General features: G+C 45.8%; 6 protein-coding genes across 6 annotated transcripts; 3 read left to right on the forward strand and 3 right to left on the reverse strand.

Moving 5' to 3' along the window:
* Positions 1–1,513: 1,513 nt before the first annotated feature.
* GLAREA_09878 (alpha/beta-Hydrolase) lies at positions 1,514–2,844 on the forward strand (the record flags this gene model as incomplete). Its single annotated transcript, XM_008086474.1, has 3 exons — positions 1,514–1,705; positions 1,953–2,191; positions 2,244–2,844. 3 exons carry the CDS (start codon positions 1,514–1,516, stop codon positions 2,842–2,844), a joined length of 1,032 nt encoding a protein of 343 aa, XP_008084665.1.
* Positions 2,845–3,422: 578 nt separating this feature from the next.
* On the reverse strand, positions 3,423–6,323 carry GLAREA_09879 (Zn2/Cys6 DNA-binding protein; the record flags this gene model as incomplete). Its single annotated transcript, XM_008086475.1, has 6 exons — positions 3,423–4,292; positions 4,339–4,833; positions 4,883–5,185; positions 5,250–5,415; positions 5,704–5,977; positions 6,026–6,323. 6 exons carry the CDS (start codon positions 6,321–6,323, stop codon positions 3,423–3,425), a joined length of 2,406 nt encoding a protein of 801 aa, XP_008084666.1.
* A 1,459-nt stretch (positions 6,324–7,782) lies between these two features.
* GLAREA_09880 (uncharacterized protein) lies at positions 7,783–10,935 on the forward strand (the record flags this gene model as incomplete). Its single annotated transcript, XM_008086476.1, has 7 exons — positions 7,783–7,924; positions 8,035–8,110; positions 8,416–8,824; positions 8,883–9,084; positions 9,141–9,172; positions 9,221–10,729; positions 10,822–10,935. The coding sequence occupies 7 exons, from the start codon at positions 7,783–7,785 to the stop codon at positions 10,933–10,935; spliced, it is 2,484 nt and encodes an 827-aa protein (XP_008084667.1).
* Positions 10,936–12,938: 2,003 nt separating this feature from the next.
* Positions 12,939–14,480, forward strand: GLAREA_09881 (RmlC-like cupin; the record flags this gene model as incomplete). Its single annotated transcript, XM_008086477.1, has 4 exons — positions 12,939–13,289; positions 13,354–13,740; positions 13,789–14,296; positions 14,344–14,480. 4 exons carry the CDS (start codon positions 12,939–12,941, stop codon positions 14,478–14,480), a joined length of 1,383 nt encoding a protein of 460 aa, XP_008084668.1.
* Positions 14,481–14,648: 168 nt separating this feature from the next.
* On the reverse strand, positions 14,649–16,295 carry GLAREA_09882 (Zn2/Cys6 DNA-binding protein; the record flags this gene model as incomplete). The annotated part of the gene is made up of 2 exons (XM_008086478.1): positions 14,649–15,811; positions 16,004–16,295. The coding sequence occupies 2 exons, from the start codon at positions 16,293–16,295 to the stop codon at positions 14,649–14,651; spliced, it is 1,455 nt and encodes a 484-aa protein (XP_008084669.1).
* Positions 16,296–17,165: 870 nt separating this feature from the next.
* On the reverse strand, positions 17,166–19,052 carry GLAREA_09883 (uncharacterized protein; the record flags this gene model as incomplete). Its single annotated transcript, XM_008086479.1, has 1 exon — positions 17,166–19,052. The coding sequence occupies one exon, from the start codon at positions 19,050–19,052 to the stop codon at positions 17,166–17,168; it is 1,887 nt and encodes a 628-aa protein (XP_008084670.1).
* Positions 19,053–20,726: the final 1,674 nt, after the last annotated feature.

The raw sequence follows: 20,726 nt of genomic DNA on the forward strand, positions 1-20,726 counted from the left end.
CTTCGTGGTGGTCTGAGGAGATGTCTATTAGCAAACGTACTTCATAATTAAACCGCTCAAAACGGGGGATTCAGCTTGCTTTAACGGACCTTGGCACGATGGTGGCGGAACTCCCATCTTGCCAATTGGGGGAATAAATGCTATTGAATTGGCCCACGGTGGAAGCCTAGCTGCCAGAAAGACAAGTCATCAGTGGATGATTGTTGGACTGACAGGAGTCTGGGAAAGTTCCATGGATGTGGAAGTTACATCGAGTGCCAAGCCGGATTTGATGATTCGGAACCTGAACAGGAATAGTCGCATTTTTGCTAGCGAGTACGGAATACGTCGAGAACAGCATCTGGACAACCTCGAACTTTCCTCACTCTTTCATAACGTTTCTTGCTGCATCATTGTTTCCGATATATGCTGCCCTATTCAGATCCTCAGTTATGTATAGTTGGAGCAATCCTGTTAAACCTTTAATTCGAACACAGCAAACGACGTCGCCGAAACCGCCAGAGTCTCTAGTAGTCACCCCGTGCAAAAGATTGCACACGAACGATCCAAACCAGACTGAAATTCAATAATCGGTAGGCCCTCGGTATTGTTGAATGATACCATCTTGTTGTAAGGATACGCACATTGCGGATTCTTTCGAGAGTGGCAATAATGGTTGAGGTGGAACTGCAACTAAATTGCAATGAAGGTGCTCATGGGTCCAAGATCCTCAGAGGAAGCTACTTTCTCTGTAGCGGGATCGTCTTCCATCTGTCGACGCTGCTCAAGAACCCATGCGTAAATGTTGACCCATCGTGTTTAGATGTCCAGGCCCTGGCCCAGCAAAGTATAGATATGAATTGCTGTATCCACGCAGGGATTTGTCGAACAGCGCGACGCTCTTAATTCTACAATTCTAGCGGTCTCGAACGAACAGATACCCTCAGGGTTCGTACGATGTAACATTATCATTATACATTGTTTCGCTTTGCTCTACTCAAGTAATATTTGCAATTGCAGAGCAGCATAACGTATCTGTGCCCTAAGCAGACACTCGCTCTTTATGCATTTCTAAGGCAGCCGCCAGAAACACTGGAGGTGGACAGAACAATGAGAATTAACTGATGATCAGTTGCTCAACTTTCGCAATGGCGTAAACTTTGTGTAGCCATTTAGATGAACAGATGGTCTTGGAAGTGCCAATTCGAAAAGGCTTGGGCTTGCAACACCTCATATATTAAGTATAATGCCAATGAGGTCTTAGTTCAAAGTTATTATTATCTGATCTACCTACACTAGATGGCAAGATAACTTGCAGTGGCTTTCAACTTCCAAAGGTTCACATTCCCCTTAAGAATAGGAAGCTACTCTTTCCAAAGGAGTCTGAGAGCGTCTTATTTCCCGAAAGCCTTAGACGAAATATACCAAATTGTCTCAACTTAGTCCAAAAAATATCGGAATCCAACTGTCAATCGTCTACCAGTCCAGAGGTCTGCCCCACATACAACCCCTTGCCGGACTTTCACCGAACCTCATGTACCTTAGAAAGAACACTCGGAGGATTCCTGATCTTCTTCACCTACAACTCCATGATCAGCAAACGCTCGACTACCAAGCTGCATTCATAACAATGAAGTTTTTCAAGACAAACGACAATGTTACGCTTAAGTACATCGATACGGGCACAGCAGGGACCGACGACGTCGCCAAACCGTGGCTGATACTTGTAAGTCAGGACTAGCTTAAGCACTTATCGATATTTCTATCTTTGGGCAGCCTTTTCCGGGTTTCAAAAGATAATATTCATCGTTTCCGACAAGCATTTGAGATCTGGACTTTCAAAGTTGAACGACACACAAAATACCCCCTCATCATCATATCTATTTCACTATCACATGCTTTAAACCCCACACTCCAAATCGTCTTTGAGAAATCCCAATAAACTCTTAGAACAAAGTCTAAGACACATTCAGATCCACGGCTTCACCGGTTCCTCCCGCGCATGGCAAAAGAACATCCCCTCCCTCAGCAAAACCTACCGCGTAATCGCACCCGACCTCCGCGGGCACGGCGCCAGCGACAAGTGTAAACACGGCTACCAAGTCATGAGACTAGCAATGGATCTACGAGAACTCGTTTTATTACTCCAAGGCTCAGACGACCAGAGACCATGGAGGGCTATTGGAGGGAGTTTAGGATGTTCAATTCTATGGTATTTCTAATTCCAGTAACCCTTTCCAGGTGATGTAAAGTAACAAGAACAGGGCATACGCATCACTCTTCACCACATCCCCCTTTTCACACACCATATTCGTTGACCAAGCACCTCTACAAAACAGCGATCCAGCTTCAGATTGGGACCACCGATTCTGTAATCGAGGCATGAACAACCCCATGGCGGTCTCATCGTTGCAAACCGCGCTAGCCTTATCTCCAGAAACAGCACACAAAGGTACCATCGCAGCGTGTCTATCATACCGCTCTCACCCTCTACCAACAGACGAGGTAACCAAATCCCAACACGACGAAGACGAGTCGTTCTTCCTTACAGAAGCCATGAAAGGCGACGCGTTGTGGTATGGTAAACTAATGGCCGATCATACGGCTTTGGATTGGCGAGATGCGATTCGAGCTACGTATGGCAGTGGAAGTGGTAGCAAGACGCGAGTCCTGGTGTTGGCGAGTAGCAGAAGTGGCTGTTTCCCAGCGGATGGACCCATGGCTGTAGTTGACCTCGTGAACGAAGAAGCTGAAGGTAATGCGAAGAGGGCATCTGGTCTAGTGGCTGATTGGGGAGGACATTGGATGTATTGGGAAGATCCAGAGAAATTTGACAAGTTGTGTTTGGACTTTTTAGCGACCTAGAGATGATGCTTTCGATCGTTAGATTATGGAAATGTCGTTAAATCCAAGGCCCTGAGATGTACTGTCGGTCCTAGTAGAACGCGTGAGTGGTACCTAGTAGTCAACTGCAGACCCGATAAATGTTCTACCAATCAAGCGTGCGTACAGAAAATCCGAGGGGTGTTTAGACATGTCTTAATTACTCTAGACTGTAGACAAAATAGTGACATTTCGTCAACTGGATCGCAGGAATATAGATTTTCAACTTTGCTTTTATTGGCCACCGCGAGGGTAGATGATTTTGCACTGCATGACGCTGAAGCCGCATGGGTAAATCCCGAACCTTGATGCGCTTTATATTATAACGCCGGACATTACGAAATCCAAGTCTAATTGATGCTCCAAAATCCACAAATAAATCGGTAATTGCATAGGAGAGTAGACCACTGATTCTATTGGGTATCATAATATAGCATGCCAGCCCTGTAGGAACATCGGCAAAGGCTGCTGAGTGGAGCGTGGTACACCGACTGCAAAAGTACACCTACAAGCTTCAGTTCGTGATTCATCATGAAGAAAAATATCGTTAATCCTCGACTTCATCCTGTCGGCTGGTTCCCATCCCACTCCGTGCCAACCAATAACGCATCAAGTTCCGGGTTCGCAGGCTGGCCTAAGAGCGAATCCTGCGAAAACCAAACGGGGTTCGTAAATTGAAATGCGAAGTTTTCGGCGTTCGTTAGAGGCGGAGGGTGGGCTTCTGGTTGAGGTTCCGATTGAGACCAGTCTGCTGAGTTACCTGGAAACGTTGGGCCCTGCCGAAAGGGGAATTTGTAGCCTGTCGACGAGTCTTTTGTGTCATCTGGAGGACGAGGTAATATGTCTGGGTTGGGCTTGGAATTGAGATCTATGCCAATGAAAGGGATCTTGACGTGTGGCAGCATTGGCGTGAATGAGGGAAATGAGCTGACGTGTCTTGGGGGTTCAATGACACCTGGGGTGTTGAACGGTCCTATCGCGGGTTGTGGAAATGCATCTGCATCATGATGAGTGTCGGTTGAGTCGGTTTTAGAAGAATCAGGGGATGGCTTGTCCGGTGAGCCACGCTGGTTGAATGCAGTTGCTCTCGATGAATAAATCTGAAGCTCATCAGCGGTCATGGGCTTTCCCTGCCGTCCATGAATAAGTCCACTCATCGGAATCTTAGGCGTTGTAATCTCTTCATTATTCTTCCTTGGAAACGAACATTGAAACAGTGTCTCTTCGGTTGCTAAACCAGTCACACTAATTTCAAGCTCCAATTGAGCGGTGAAATGTTTCGTAATGGAGTGTTTAGTTCCTAGTGCGTTCATTGCACCCAATATGAACTCCAGGTCACCAACACTCTGGGGATTCGGTTCGTCAGATGTGGCGTTTTGTAGGCACACGCCGCCAGCAACATAAAGACAGAAGCCCATCCATGTATTCAACTAGCATCCATTAGTCTACGTCGTAATGGGCCTGAGCGAAACTTACCTTGGTGGGATCAATGTGACTGCACAGCCGCATCAGATTAGTGATCTCCTGAGCCGCCATAAGATTCCTAAATCGACTGGTCTTGATGACGCTCTGCTCCAAGTTGTGTCGCTTAGCTGTAACTATTGCAGCCTGATGTAAACAGATTATCGATGCATGAATGTTCATGTGCATAAACAATACATTCATATCTTGCGAAACAAATGGTGCCCGTAGGTGATCCGGAAGGAACATGAAGGTGTTAGAAAGAACGTTGTCAATATGGCGATGCCGTTTCCAAAATTCTCCTCTAGCGAAGTCATCTGGACGTTCATTCGGGCCAGATCTATGCAGATGCTCGAAATTGTGGCCAAATAGCGTAGCAGACATGATTACTCCACCAAAAGGGGATATATTTGTGGCCCCACCAGGAGTCATGGCCTGCGCAAGAGATGGCGTCTCTTCTTCGACCCCATGTTCAAAAGCAAATTCCGAAGATGGAAGATTCGTTAATATCTATGTTTTGATTAGCGCTACACCAGAGATTAGGCGTGAGCATACTGACATCTCGTTCATTCATAGACATCGGCCAACCAGTTCCTGCGCTAGCCCACCGATCGCAATAAAAGGCACACCAGAAAGTTCTCCGTCGCTCCTCTAATTCAATCCAATCTTTGGCCGGAGCGAGAATTTGTTTGACGTCCGATTTATCGGCATCAATGCGATGCAGACCTAACATGCTCACTAGTCGACTCAAACGACCTGTACTCATCCACGATCTCGAGAAATATGTCTTCTTGGCTTCATAATGCGCTAACAAGCCCCATACTTGAGCGTGGTATACGGTCACGAAAGTCTCTCCGAATCCCTGTCGTGACAAGTATAAGCAATCGGAAAGCAAGATTTACAACAAGCAATGGTATCCAACAAACCTTCATTTCGGCAGCCTCAATATATTTTCGAGCCCGCCGGTAAAGAACATCTTCATATTCGGTGTATTTGTCTGACAGCGATGCTGCCATTGTCCACATAGCATATCGTAGACAAATAGGTGGTCGCATATGAGGTGCCAAGTTTAACGACGTGAAGAAGCGGAATCTATGAATTAGGGGCATTATGTTGTTGAATTTCTCAAAATATATTGCATCACTGTGAAAGCTTCGTCAGTTTGTGGATCAAAGTATAGTAACATAGCCAATGTGTTTCGGCATCAGATTCAACCCCAATGATGCACATACTCCAGTTCAGAGAACAGCTACATATCACTTGATATGGTCCGCTGGAATAAGCTATATAAATAGCAATAATGAATCAACAAGACCAGCATTCTCAACCGAGAGTTTGGGAAAGCAAGTGAAGGCTTTTCTACAGCAGAGCTCCACGTACAGTTCGTCCATTATGTGCTGTGGTGGAAGTGGTTCATCCAAGCCTAGACTAATGAGTTCCTGCGCAAGAGGGTTGCCCGCAGGCATCGAGGATTGTGGACGCAGTGGCTGTAAAAAGCTAAAGTCGAATTGCTCGTTAGGGAAGGCAGATTCGAGCATGGCATCATCAATATCAACATCAATATCCCATCCTTTTCCGGGATTGGCAGCGGCGGATTGTGTGGATTTACTCTTTTGTGCTTCGACTTCCGATACGAGCTTGGTCTCGACCTGTGCTATAGCCAAATTAGTCCTGTACTAACTAACGGGCCTCGTCCACGAACCAAGTCTTGCTTCCAGTTCCTTCATATTTCTTCTCTTCGAACCGGTGTTCCGTCTTCTTTCCGGGAATTCACATTCATGCCGTAGACGTATACAGGTACCACATTGCGGCTTGACTCGATCGCAGCGAAGCTTGCGTTTCCGGCATGATACGCATGATATCGTTTTCTCAGCAGGTTTCCCATCACCATTCGTGCTTCCTGAGATAGTGTAACTTGTGCTGCTCTGTTCCGTTGGGTTCGAAGCTTCTACCGCTTGGGGAGGAGACTCCGAACTATTGTCGGCTGTGCGACTAAACATTGGCTCTGACTCCAACAATACTGGCCGTCTATATTTAAAAGCAATTGTTGTATGCGAGTGGGGAAGGGTTTCTTAGTATTCGTGGACATAGAGTTCAGGCATCGTATGCTTCATAATATAATCGTCAGTGGTCTCTAAAGTTGACGTAAATTTCCTGGTGTATTCAGTGGTAGCCTTACGTTCAGCCTGGTTTTGCTGCCGGGCCAATTGAAAACAATTGTTTGCCCCACCAGCAGAGAAGACTCGACATTCCAAACCCCAGATAGTTTTGCATATCTGAAAGACATCGGGCGCGATCCAAAAGAGAGGGGGGACAAAGAGTTTCTCGGCAAGCCGACCGACATCTTATACTTGTATTTCAATACTCGCGCTAGACCAGCATAAATTGCTATTTCCTCATGTCACCTAACTCGCCAATGCGGAAGTCCGGAGCAGCTTGTAGTCCGGAGTGGACACAGCTCTACGGCTCGTTGTTTCCATAAATGCTTCGAACTTCTTCAATTTATCCTATGACATTCCAATCTTACATGTAGTCTGGTTACGAGATTTTGCAAACACTCTTGTTTATTTCGATGAGTAACACTGCAAGTGGCCGAAATTTCTGGCGCGTCACGCAGTGAGCCTATGCAAGTGTTTGGAAGACAGCGAGTCGATATTCGGAATATACAGGTTATAGACTGTTATGGATTATGTTTGAGGATGCACGATGAAGATTAATCTTTACCGTCCCGTGGTTGTGACAAGCAATATCAATTTCTGCGATTGAGCGCAATTTTCATCCCCGAAGATGGCTAGCAGCTTTTGCTTGCTGTGAGTGGTATTAACCATACACCTGCCTGTTGATGATGGATGACATTGCTTACTCCTTTTTCTTTTGTATCACACTCGGATTGGAAGACAGAGATATGTGGCGTACTCCCGAATCCACTTGACTCTACAAGCAGCTGTATCCTATACCGAAATGCTGCCAAGTCCTATGTAATTGGAGACTTCCAAGGTGCTGTTGGTTACCTAGGTATCAGATGAGAGGAACCTCCTGACACCGGCTTTCTCCCAAGCGCTGAAGCATTTATCGCATGTATTGCGTGACGAGATGGACTGCAGGATTGATATTCCTAACTCCATTATGAAGTAAATTCAGGAGTTGAGGAAAGATTTGAAGCCCAGAACCCTATGGTCGTCAGTATATTTACATTCGTTGATGAGTTCCTAAGTACTCCAACGTGTTTTGGAGCAATTGAATCGGCGGAGGAACGGAGAGTGCCCCATTATTTTCATGATTATGCTGCTTTGATTGGTGGCGTTTGCTCACTGAGTAGTGCTGACACGGACATAGAGATTGACCCTCCGCTGCTTTTCCGAAGATAGTCAATCAACAACACTTCGGTTCTACATATCTCTCTTTCTCATACAAATTCGTTCCTCCGATCATCCATTTGATTCCGTGGATTAAAATTCAATGTCTTCCACATCATCTCCACCCGAAGGATCGAAAGCTGTGGCCCGGACCGGTAGCGATGGTAACACAGCTGAAGCACCGGGAAAGGGAGGCACCAAAGCCAGTAGACAGAGGTTTAAGCCCCAATTATCCTGCACCTTGTGTAGGTCTCGCAAGTGAGTTTAATCATCAATACAGTCTCTTGTATTCGAATATGACCCCGCTTGGCCAAGATAAAGTGATCAATTGAGAATCTGACAGCTTGTACACCAGTGGGTTGCAAGTTTGGCAAGGCACCTCTTTGCGGTAAATTAGCAATACATCCAGTCCAGAAAGCTATGTTTACTCAGTTTGTTTGAGTTAATATACGATATTGTTTCTTTTGATAAAGTAATTTATACCTACTGAGGAGTCAACCTCGCAAGTCTTTCCTTTCACGTTATTGCACTTATGGGTGTCCCGCCAGTCTTGCAATGCACTGGTGATATCTTTTACAAAAGAACAATCCTTTCCTTCCCGCTATATAGCAAGTTGGTCAATACTCCATCACCCGGGATGTTTTGCATATTGGTCGAAGTGCCACAAGTCTTTGCCAACATGAGCCGCACACATCAACTACAAACTACCATAAAGAAAGCGCTAATGTATTGGTAGGCTCAAATGCGACAGAAACTCACCATGCCAAAACTGCATTAAAAGAGATCTTGCGGCCACTTGTACATATGTACACGCTGGACTCCGTGGATCGAAACAGTCTTCGGTCCACAAATCTACCAACCTATCTCAAAGGGATGTTCAGAGCCAGATATCCCGTTTGGAAGAACTGGTGGTGTCTTTGATGAATAAAAGCCGTGCTGCTGGTAGTACCAACAAACCAGGGGCCCCTCAAACACAATCGAGTGATGATACGTCTTCACCAAACTTCGAGCTTACAACGACTGATGATCAGTGGACCGAAATTACTGGTGTCAAGAATGCGACTGAGTCTCTTGGTATGATCAATATCAAGGATAACCAACCCAGCTATGTTGAAAGCTCTCACTGGACTGCTATCCTAGATAATGTATGAAACATCTCATATATCACTTCCGTGTATCGGTTTCTAATCAATGTAAATACAGATCGCTTGCTTAAAAGATTGCCTGGACCCCAAAGACGAGCCCGCAGAAAAGCAGCAGTTCCCTCCTAAACCACCAGGTCCAGATCTTCTAGTTGGAAGTATCAGAGGTGCAACCAGAACCGAAATCCTGGCCTCACTCCCATCCAGAAATCGAGTTGACCGACTTGTTGAAGCGTACTTCTCCGAGCTAGACATGGGTGCAAGTAAGTGAACCATAAACCGCTGCTTATAAAATCAGAAGCTAAGGCTCCTTATCCAGTTATACTACATAAACCTACGTTCGAGAAGGAGGTATAAGCGTGCCATTTCCCATAAAATCCAATATCTGATGTTGTATAGTACGAGTCTTTCTGGGCAAATCCAGCCGACACGCCAATCATGTGGATCGGAATGCTTTACGCAATCATTTGTCAAGCGACTCAATTTGAGACTATGACGGGGTTAAAACCAACCTTTGACACTCAAGATATCGCCATCCAGGATCTTGAGCAGTTGGTTGACATGTTCAGAGAGAAAACTGTTCAATGCCTCGTACTAGGAAATTATACCGAACCTGGTCCATACACGATCGAAACACTTTGCTTCTACTACATTAGCGAGCATTTCAGATCACCTGATACGATGTTCGGATTGTGGATGGTCTGGGGAATCATCATCAGAGCAGCTCTGAGACTTGGGCTTCATCGTGATGGCTCAAACTACCCTGCAGTGTCGGCCTTTCAGGCAGAGATGAACCGCCGTCGATGGTCTGCTCTCGTACATCTGGACATTATGACATCTTGCCAAGTTGGATTGCCTCGCATGCTCAAAGAAGAAATGTATGACACTACAAAGGCGTCCAATTTGGAGGATGTTGATTTCGACCAGAATGTGAAGGTCTTACCCCCACCCAGACCGGCCAGCGAGTTGACGCCCATTGGATTTCACAACATCAAGGGTCTATTTTCTTCAGTCTTTGGACGTATAGTAGATCAAGCGTCCTCAACCAAAGCTGTCTCTTACGATGAAATCATGAAGTTAGATAAAATGCTTCACGAAGCCCATCAAAAAACTCCAGAAGAGATGCGTGTTATTGGCCCTGAAGATCTCCAAACAGGGACAATAACATCGAGGAATCGAAAGTTCACTTGCGCCCTGACCTACCAAAAGGCTTGTTGTTTTCTTCACAGGAGATTCTTCATACTTTCCAAGTCAACTTCTACGTATCCTTATCCATATTCTATGAAGTCATGCGTTGATGCTGCTTCGGACATGATCAAGGTTCAGATTTACATGCATGGCCAACAGAAACCTGGAATGCCGCTCTATACTTCCCGCTGGAAGACCTCATCTCTCATGACGCAGGACTATCTACTGGCTGACATGCTCTTGTGCCTGTACCTTGGACATTGCGTCTCTGTTCCAGGGCTCGAAGAGAAAAATGCAAAGATGGGTATCCGAGTAAAGTCGAGTCGAGAAGAGATGCTTCGTATATTGGATGGATCTCTGGAGATTTGGGAAGAGGCCAGCCCCCATTCCACCGAAGCCGCAAAGGCAGCAACGGCCTTGAAGCAAATGTTGAAGAAAGTCAGAGCTGTCAATACAAGCAAACCAGTTGAGCCCTCGCGCATATCACATGTTCAAGCGGTTTCAGGACCAACCATAACACCACAGACTCATGCCAGTCATACCAATGCATATCCTTGGATACAGCAAATACCATCGAAGCCCATTACATTCGACTGGCAGTCACCACCGTCGTTTGATAATACACCGACACCGAGTTCCGGTTCAGATTCTGTTGCCACGAATAACTTGTATCCTGGACAAATGCTGAACGATCAAGGCCCGCTCATGGATCTAGATTGGGTAAGTTCTTTCCCGCTTCGACTTTCCATTCTTAACTCGCAAATATCCTGTTGAAAAAATGTAAACATAGCTGACATGAATCTTACTTGCAGGATATCTGGGACGCTCAATTCCAAGACCAAGCGGGTCTCAGCGAGTGGAATTTCAGCACCGCACCCATCTTACCCTTACCTCAAGACAATAACATGAATTTCGGTCAGTGGTAGGGATGAGGATAGATCCCATCAATCCTGTATACAGCCCTACCCCTCATCTCGCTCCTGCAGGTGCGGGCACACAGGGTTACATGCGCGATCGAATGACATTGGAGTGGTCTTTCCGGCCGGGTAATTGTATCTGGCGTTACTTTTGAGATAGAAACAGGAAAATGGCGATTTATTCCCGCTTTGATGGCGAATTGTGTCCGAAATATTGTTTTTGGATGGTGTCGAGGCAGAGGGAAACGGGAAGACTCTGGTGCTTTGGGATTAAGATTGGGTGTATTCTCTTTTACAATGGTTGTTGGTTGTCCTTCCAGCTTCTCCTCTCAACTAAACATCGTGTGTTGAAAATCGCAACATTTACACAAATTAAACATACTATCTTTTTCAAAAGGTAATCAGTGTCTCGCTTTCATCATCTCACCTCACTCTCCCAGCGTCCCCACCATCCCGACACATCACCGAACCTTCCCCCACGGACATGCTCCAGATTTCGTATTGGAACGACTGGACCGCTACGGGGATGTATTATTCTTTCCACGTCGCCTCGGCACACATACTCTGGACTAATGCATCTAGTTTTCTCTGTTTGTGAATTCAGCTGTAATCTGTCCATTACATCAACTTTACTATCTCGCTCATTCTCCTCTAAAAAGTAAATGTAAATTCACTGTCATTAATCGTCCGGTGGATTGTATTCTCGAAGATTTGGTCTAGGCCTCCTGGGGAAAATTAATGTATCCCCACAGAGCTGACCTCGCAACGGCACTACACTCCCGCCGCCCACCTACCAACCAGCAATCCGATGCGAGCCCGCAATTATTCGGAAGGTCATCAAAGTCCTGAAGTCCTTGGACCCTGGAGCGGATGCGGCAGTAGACGTGGCGTTGCACACCCGTCCTGGGCAGAAGCTTGTTTTCGGGAGTTGGGGTGTGGAGTTCGCCCCCCAGTGAGATTCGCGGGGTAGCGATGTTGGGGGGCAGGTGATCTTGCGAGAGGCATGGGTTTGACCAATGTGTATTATTAGAACTGCTCTAGGTTGCTTGGGTGAGGTGTGGTAAGCTATGCCCGGGATCTTGAGTTAGATGTTGAAAGTTGTGTGATATTGGTGGATTTTGGGGCCTTCCTATGAGAGTCTGACTAGAGTTGGTGTGAACGAGCTGTTGAAAGAAGACATTCAGTGATCGAAATGAAATACCATGGATTATTAAATCGGTTCTTCACAGCAATTGACTCATAGTGCGTATCGTTTGAATTGCAGTTAGGATGAGAAGATCCGTTGCATATTTGAGTCCCAGTATAATTATCATATATATTCTACAAATCTTTTCATGATTATAGTCACAACGAATTTCAAATCTACTTAAAGCCGTTCGACAAGTCTTTGGAATAAAAAAAGAGAACACGCTAGAAGCTCCTTCCGACTACGCGACTCGATGCGAGCCATAGCCTTTATAAACGCAAGGCTAACTAAATCAGTCCCGAATAATGACGATCGCCACCCTTGACCTCCATTTCAACAAAATGTTACTCTAAAACATATACAACTCCTCGCAACACTCGGCAAAATAGTATGCTTGCGCAGGTACAAGCTCACCGACCTATCTCCAGCTGCGGCACCAAGCACCCGCAGCAACACGCATGCATGCCTCACATGATGCCAATACATTACTTAATAATCCAAATAAGTGACACTAACGTCATGGAGTTCACAGGATAGACGTGAAGACAGGGGAAAGTGAATTTTGTTGGTTTGCGAGCTTGCAGCTGTGGGGAGATAATAATCACAAATGGTGAGCTTTGCATAGTCGTATATTGCCAGCGCCAGGTACGTGCAGGGTTTAATAACTGTACAACTACAGTCAGCTATTTTGTGCGATTGAAGTATAGAAATGGCGATCAAGTGTGTATAAGTATTCCGCAGTTCCGGCGTGGATGAGAGTAAGATTGCTCGACTTCCTTAGGTCTCTTCTTTGCGCAGTACATCCCATTTCACCCTCTAAGTCGCAATGGCACGATTCTCTCTTGCAGCACTTCTATTCGCGACCTTGGGAGCTTCCGCACCAACAGGGTCTTCCTCGACAGCAACTCCAACCACAAACTCTTTGCTTGGATATAACCCTGCCAATGGAGTTGTCAATGTTGATACGGACAATATCCAATACTCGCTGGCACCAGGTCAAACTGACGCTGCGACAATCGGGGCGCCACTAGATTTCTCAAACATTGAGAATCCACAACCAATTCGAGGTTCCAAAGGTGGTCTTGAGCCTGGACCGCAAACTCCTGAATATGCTAGACTCAATCCCGATCGTTTGGCACCGCCAGGAACTGATCATGGCGCTGTGAAAAATGCCCAGGTCAGTGAAATGGCAACTAGAAAGTAAATTGTCTTATATTGGATTGCTAACAATTTATACGCAGTGGCCATTAGGACTCAGTCATGCGAAACTCGGTCTTGGTAGAGCGGGGTGGTCTCGTCAACAGAATGTCGACAATATCCCAGAAGCTACCGAAATGGCAGGAGTTGACATGCGGTTGGAAGAAGGCGGGTATCGTGAACTGCACTGGCATAAAGCTGCTGAGTGGTCGTATGTTCTGAATGGCAGTGTCAGAGTCCAAGCCATGAATGACAATGGAGAGACATTTGTCGACGATCTGAGCGCCGGAGATATATGGTACTTCCCTCCTGGTATTCCTCATTCATTACAGGGGCTTGAAGGCGGTGTTGAGTTTTTGCTGGTGTTTGATGATGGAAGTTTCTCAGAAGACAACACTTTCTTAGCTTCCGAGACTTTTGCGAGGAACCCGGTATGCAATACGAAACACTCTCGAAAAATAACGCTGACATCCCTTTAGAAAGAGATATTGTCCAAAAATTTCAACCTGCCAAAATCGGCTTGGGATAACATTCCACCTGGAGAGCTATTCATCTTCCCAGGAACGAAGGCACCTAAAGACATCGCTCAACAGAATATCGTCGGACCAGGAGGCATTGTACCAATCGAAAAATCCTACACGTATCACGCATCTAAACAGGAACCCAATTTTTCTCTAGATGGAGGAAGCGTGAAGATTGTTGACCCCACCAACTTCCCAATTGCTGCTAAATTCTCCACTGCGATTGTGACAGTCAAGCCCGGAGCGCTGCGCGAGATTCATTGGCACACGACCAGCGACGAATGGAACTTCTTCATTTCTGGGTCCGCGAGAATTGGTATCTATGCCGCCGCCAATGCAGCGCAAACTTTCGATTTTAACGCTGGTGATTGTGGATATATCCCAAAAGCGATGACACATTATGTTGAGAATACCGGTAAAGATGATGTTGTGTTCATCGAGGTACTCCAAGCAGACCATTTCTCGGGTAAGATGAATCTCCCTTTCTTCAAGGGACAGTACTAACGACTGCAGACATTTCCGTAGGCCAGTGGCTTGGACTGACTCCACCTCAAATTGTCATGGATACATTGAATCTGACAAACTCGACGGTTTCAGCCTTTAAGCATGAGAAGCAGTATATCGTGACAAATAACGCCGCTGAGACTTAGGCCTAGTGTTTTAGTTTTCTGCCAGAGAAGTTGTCATGTCTGCCAGTGCGTTGGGAATCTGACGGTACGCCGTGCATTTAACGAAATGGTGCATGTTCGAATATTTAATGATTAAATATACCCCAACCATGAGCTTTTGCAGCAGATCAGTGATAAATTCCACGTGATTTATGATAACTCATGCACCAATCCCGACTCTTGAAGCACACCCACCAACCTCTTGAGGTCTGTCGATATTCCACGCGTGCGTTCTTTCACGTCCGCTACCGCCTTAAATGACATAGCACCTGTTCCAGAATAGAAACTCTGCGCTATAGATTCATTGCAATCGAACTGCAAATTCGTCGATAATTCATCAGCAAAATTGTAAAGTTGCTTGAAATGTGTTGAGTACAAAAGCATATGCATAGACACAGTGATGGACGTTGGTGGAACATAGCTTCCTAGTTTGAAATTTGGTGGTGCGCAGTTTGCGGTGTTGTAGAGCGCATGAAAGCAGTTTCCTGAAGGTTGCTTTAAGGTCGCCGACATGTGTAGAAGGAGCTGTTCCCAAATAGATACCAGTCGCAAATGACATGATAGCACAAGCAGAATCGCAGAGTGATCAACAACCGTGTTGTGAATTGCAGAAGCTTGATCCTCGTTCGAGTCCGCGACGGAGGAGTCAGATGGTTTGTTGATAGACATATCCATAGCACAACCTGCTGACTTGGTACATGCCCCGAATAAGGCAATCAGGAAATGCGGGTACAGATTGATGGCTTTCTGCGTCAGGCACACCACCTCTTCAAGACTGAAACTCGAAAACCTCTTGATCGCTTCAGGTGATAGTGCAACCTTGGAATGAATAGCTTGAGGCGGTACTTTCATAGAACAGTCGTAGAGCTCGATACTCAATTCCGACAATTGCCGTACCAGGTTACTAGGCGTTTGCATCATTTGGCATTGTGCCATGAGTTCACATGGTCGAGGAAATTCGAGACTTCCACTCAAAGGCGGAATGGACATGCTCTCATCGGTGCCAGCCTTGAAAGATAGAGGTGTCAGTTCTCGTAACATAGGACTCTCAGACGACATAAAGCGAGGTGAAATCATATCTTTGGGATTATACCAAGGAGGTGACTCTAGTATCGCCTCATCGAAGTTGAGATAGAGGCCCGGACTCTGATTGCCAAATCCCTGGTCAGATCGTAAGAAGCATGTGTTTGGATCTTGCTCTGTGATAATGTCGGTGGTACCCGCACCCCAAAGTAGCAACTCATTTCCAGTGATCGGACCTATTTCAAAGGCCGTCTTGGTGGCCAAATCAGAAGTATCTGTATCTACTGAGTCTGTGGTGAGTATGTGGCCGAACAAGGACATTTGTAGTAAAAATGAAATAATTGATAGAGCGATCTGTATAAATTACATCCATCAGCTCCCGAAGTGGAGTTACATTGGTATTATACACCATGACTCTAGCATTGACAGCATAAACAAAACTGATGAGAGCGCAACAAGAAAGAGATACGGAAATCACACACCAGCGTTTTGTGTTGAGTTAGAGGTTCTCTTCCTTTTCGAACTTCTCAACCGATCATTTACATCTATAAACCCCTCTTCGATAGGTGCTGCAAATCGATCGCTTGTGTCGACTGCCGTATGATCTTTACCGCTGACAAATACCGGTTTCTTCTGTCGAAATGGACTGAACATACAGCTCGCCCCCGCTCTAAGACATCTGTCGCAAATCGCTTCTCCAGACTTCTTAGGACAACGCAGTTTCTGTGAGTGGCATCGATCACAGGCTGCGCGAAGCCGTATCTCGTCGGCCATAATGAATTGTGATGTGTATCGCAATCTTGAGTTGAGACGAAAGCCAATAAGCGAGCCAGCGAACTCTGAGCGATGATGTGTTATATGCGAGAGATCTGATATTACAATTTCAATACTATGTCACTTCTGTCAAGATTGGATCCCGTCGTTTTTCGCCGATGACAACGGTGGCATTGAAATATGTGTCTTCCTGATCTTTGTCGTACGTCGAAAATGGCCTAGATAATTTTATTGGCAGCTGCAGGGATCCGACGGCAATAACACGTGTGGATAGTTTCCCAATGAGTGGATAGCCTAGTTGGAAGAAGGCCGCAAATTTAGGAGATGATTTGAAGCTGGAAGAGCTCATAGTGGTGATGAATTATGTCGTTCGTGCAACGGAGAGATTGGCACAGACCCATTCGGCGTTCACAGGCTCTTGGACATTCGGCGTTCGGTAGTGGAACAAATATTCTTAGGGAGCTGTTCTATCAAAATAAAAGCACAAAACATGTACTTATGGGTGCGATTATAGAAAATTCGTCCATCAGCATTGAACATCGCTTGATGTGTTGTTTCAGGCGGCAGTCCCAACACGATATCTGTCTAATCAGACTGATGCAATATCCTATACTTTGTATACTTCTTATGAAGTTAAACATTTCATAATTCCATCTATATTCTGTTAAGACGAAAGTGCTTACTTGGGCGTGAGGGTAACTCGAATTAACAGCTGGTGCAGAATCGTCGTCGCAAGCTGCTGCGACTTTTAATCTTCCTTCTCCGCTGCGAGTGGTATAAGTGGCAGTCGAAACAAGATGTTTAATCAGATAGCTTGACAAAATATCGTGCATTTGGTCTATTATTTAAAGTAAATTGTAGACTCAAATCTTAAAGACCATTCCACCAATATGGCTCGATGTCTACACCTTCGTCTACCTTTTGGTCTACCTTTTCTTTCTTTTTCCATCCATCTTCAGTATGGTAGTAGTCAGGAAAATCCCAATAAGCCCAGGCAAGTACAGTCTTCGACTCAGTGTTCCATCCAGTAGCGTCCCAATCGATACGGTCGTCGACTTCGTCCTCGTCCTCACCAAGATCCACCTCTGGCTTATCCAAGACATCACTAGTCAACAACGCTTTTCTGGCCCTTCTAACCCGGCGAAACTCTTCCTCGAGACCATCAACCACCTCTTTAAAATTTGAGCGAAGTGCTGCAACATCGAAATCATCGTAAGCACGGGTCAAGCTTTCCATCAACCTAGTTCGTTTGCATTCGAGGGATTGCCTTTTCTTCGCCGTGGTTTGCTCATCATCGGACTTGTTTTTCTTTTTCAGAGAATACTCATGCAACCTGATTGTATTCTTGAGCTCCGATGACATATCACGTTTGAACGCATCTACACAGTCTCTAAGATATGTGATTGCAATCTCCGGAGCGCAGTCGTTACGTTCTTCCAACGACCAAAAGTGATCATCTGGTTTGAAGCCAGGCGTGCGGCGTTGGTAGGCATCATCAGGGTATTCCTCGAAGAAAGTATGAGCATTTAGGTCGTAGCCTTGTATAAATTGACATAGCTTGGTCCAAGTCTTGACCTCTCGCTGATACTGGTCCTCGAGGAAATGAACCACACGAGAGCGTTGCCTTTTGAAAGATGCAAGGTCATCCTCGTAGGACGCCATATTGGCTCGCTTCATTGCCTGCTCCACGGGATGATCTTTCATGACTTCGAGCCACTTGTTCTTAATCTTGTCTCGTTCGAAGTCATCCGAATAGACGGTCTCGATCGGATCGTTACATTCATATGTTGGAACAGACACTTCGTAAAATAGGTGCCGGCTTTCGAAGCTTTGCGCGTATTCCAGAAGCCATTCCCACATTTCAAAGGCATGTTCGATCTTGGTCTGACTTTTCATAGTATCGCATGTTTCCTTGGTGAGCCCCAAATGAGATCCAAGAAGCTTTTCGTCGTGAGTGCTTAGATTCATTTTTGGTCGCCGGCCTTCGAAATCGTCCGGAGTTGGATTGCGAATGCGACAATGCTGGACGTTGCGGATCATTGTCAGGGGTTGAAGAACAACTTCTAACGGCTTTCCCATCGGCATATAATAATTTGCCATAGGGTCTTCATCTAGTACCCATCCACCTAGATCCTCCTCCGACTCAACATAATTTTCTTGCCGTTCGTCATTCACCACCAAGATGTCTAGATCTTGGACTCCGTTGCGGCATATTGCTCGCGCAAATTCCTTCAATGATTGACTTCCATTTTGCAGATCGAGACGTGTTGAAAAGTTCAGCGTAGAAGAATACAGGAGTTTAGGATGGGAGCCCATCGCCGTAAAGACGAGGATTCTCCAGCGCTTGACGTTCTTCATCTGTGGGAGGCTCCAAAGTGGTACATTACGCTCATACTGGTATCTAATTAGGGGGCTCGTTCCATTCATCTCAATTTCCTCCCAATTCCAAACTGGAAATCCCCTGTGGTCGATCTCCCCTTTATGTATGAGTCTACCAGTCTCGCACCAATTGTTGAAGAAGCTAAAATAGAAGATGTTCTCGTTGTATAATACCGTGCTAGCCTCTTCATAAAGTTGCCTATTAACTCGCAACACCTGAGCAGATAAGCCGTATTTAGCAGAGCCATAACCATCTATTCCAGACTCGTGATGCTTGCCCAACAGCTCGTTTTTCAAGAGTAGCCCAAAAGTCTGTCTGCGAATTTCGACAGGGATTCCCATGTAGTTGGGAGATGGTGTGGTTGGTGGTGCTGCCATTGTATAGATTGGATATCGATTGGTCGATGGAGGGAAATTGAATGTTACTTTTCGATGAAGTTAGGAGTTTCCTTTTCGATGTAAGAAGGCGTAACATACCAAGAGTAGAATTTTATTACAGATAGCAATCGACAGATGGAGTGAGATATGAAATTTTAACATAAGGAAAAGGAAGATTGCAGAACAAGTGAGTGGAGTACTGGGAAAATATACGAGTATGGCAAATCTAGACCGAACAGGGAAAGGGTATTTTCATTCACATTATGATGTATTACTGAGGTAAAGACTCGTTTAGTCTACACCGCGATCAAAGCTTAGCGCAAGCCGCTCACGTTTCGAGAGTGCTAACGGAACGGTGTCAACTAAGGTCATCGTCTAGCGCAGGAACATGCCGAGCTGTAAGGCGGACAAAATGAGCAACCGAATCTTCCATCGACTTACAAAACAGAAAAGAGCACATGATGTTCTTCAATCGTCAAAATTATTGAGGATTAGAGACGAAATACGTGACATACTGGCATCTTGATCGCAGAAAACCTGTGTTTCGACGGCCAACTTTTTGCCTACCATGAGACCACATCGTGCCTTCCCTGTGTGCCAGCTTCAGACATACGGCTTCCCATTTCGCTCATGAGTCGGCCCAAGTGCACCTAGCAACTCGCAGTCTTTTCAAGTCTCATGGATTCTTGTCATCCGCTTCCTACCTGTTCCTCCTGTGCACCATCGTCTTTCCAACCTCTTCTCGGACTTGGAAAAGAAGGCATTATACCAGCGACGGTGAAGCACTGCGACTTTCAAGGTTCAGTAGAGAACGGTTTATTGCCAATTCAACTGAGTTGAATTCTCCTCTCTGTATTCGAGCACGTCTCCGCCCAGTGAGCTCATTCGGGTCTTGCGATGTAGTGTACTTGCCGCAGCTCAGAACTGGTGGAAAGGCGGTGGTTGACACCAACTTTTAGTATGGAAGATTCGAATTCTAGTCGCCGGGTTTCTACTACTCTTGTGACTCAATGGCTCGTCCAAGGCTAGCTGTGCATGTGCTACAGATAGTTGGCTTTCGACGAGAATCACAAGCGCGGATCATCGTTTTGCCCTTCCGACCCCACATCCATCTCGACCGTCTTGCGAACCGTTTAACCAGCAATTCAAGCATTAATTAGCTTGGAACACTATTACGTCAATTACACAGAATTTCTCACTAACTTCAATGACGGGCTTGAAAATCTTTACAGTACGAATGCAAAACAACATCGAACAAACGTCGCTCTTGGGGCCAGAAAACACGAACTGACAAGATTGGGGGATCATGGCTTTAACAGTGGCTAAAGCAGGCCGAGATCCTATCGAATCGCAGAGCGACGACCTCATCGAGAGGTAGGCACAAAAAATTTCGGAGGAGTATGATGACTTGGATCGAATTGAGGACGTTGTCGACCAGCTCTTCCTCTTTGCGCGAACGTGGGTACCCCAGATGCTGGAGTGACTGGACAATCTTTATCCCCCTCGATCGGAACATATACGTTGACGCCGGACCTGGGAATTTTATGGGTATGATCGGGTGATAACACATGCACGGGGAGTCCGGTAAGGAGTTGCAGCAGAAACTGTGCCGATGGTATCTGTTAGCTTAGTGAACTTCCCACAATCCAGAGCTTGGCCCGGCTGCGAAGTCTT

Source organism: Glarea lozoyensis, assembly GCF_000409485.1.
Source record: "Glarea lozoyensis ATCC 20868 chromosome Unknown GLAREA4, whole genome shotgun sequence".
Lineage (NCBI taxonomy): Eukaryota > Fungi > Ascomycota > Leotiomycetes > Helotiales > Helotiaceae > Glarea > Glarea lozoyensis.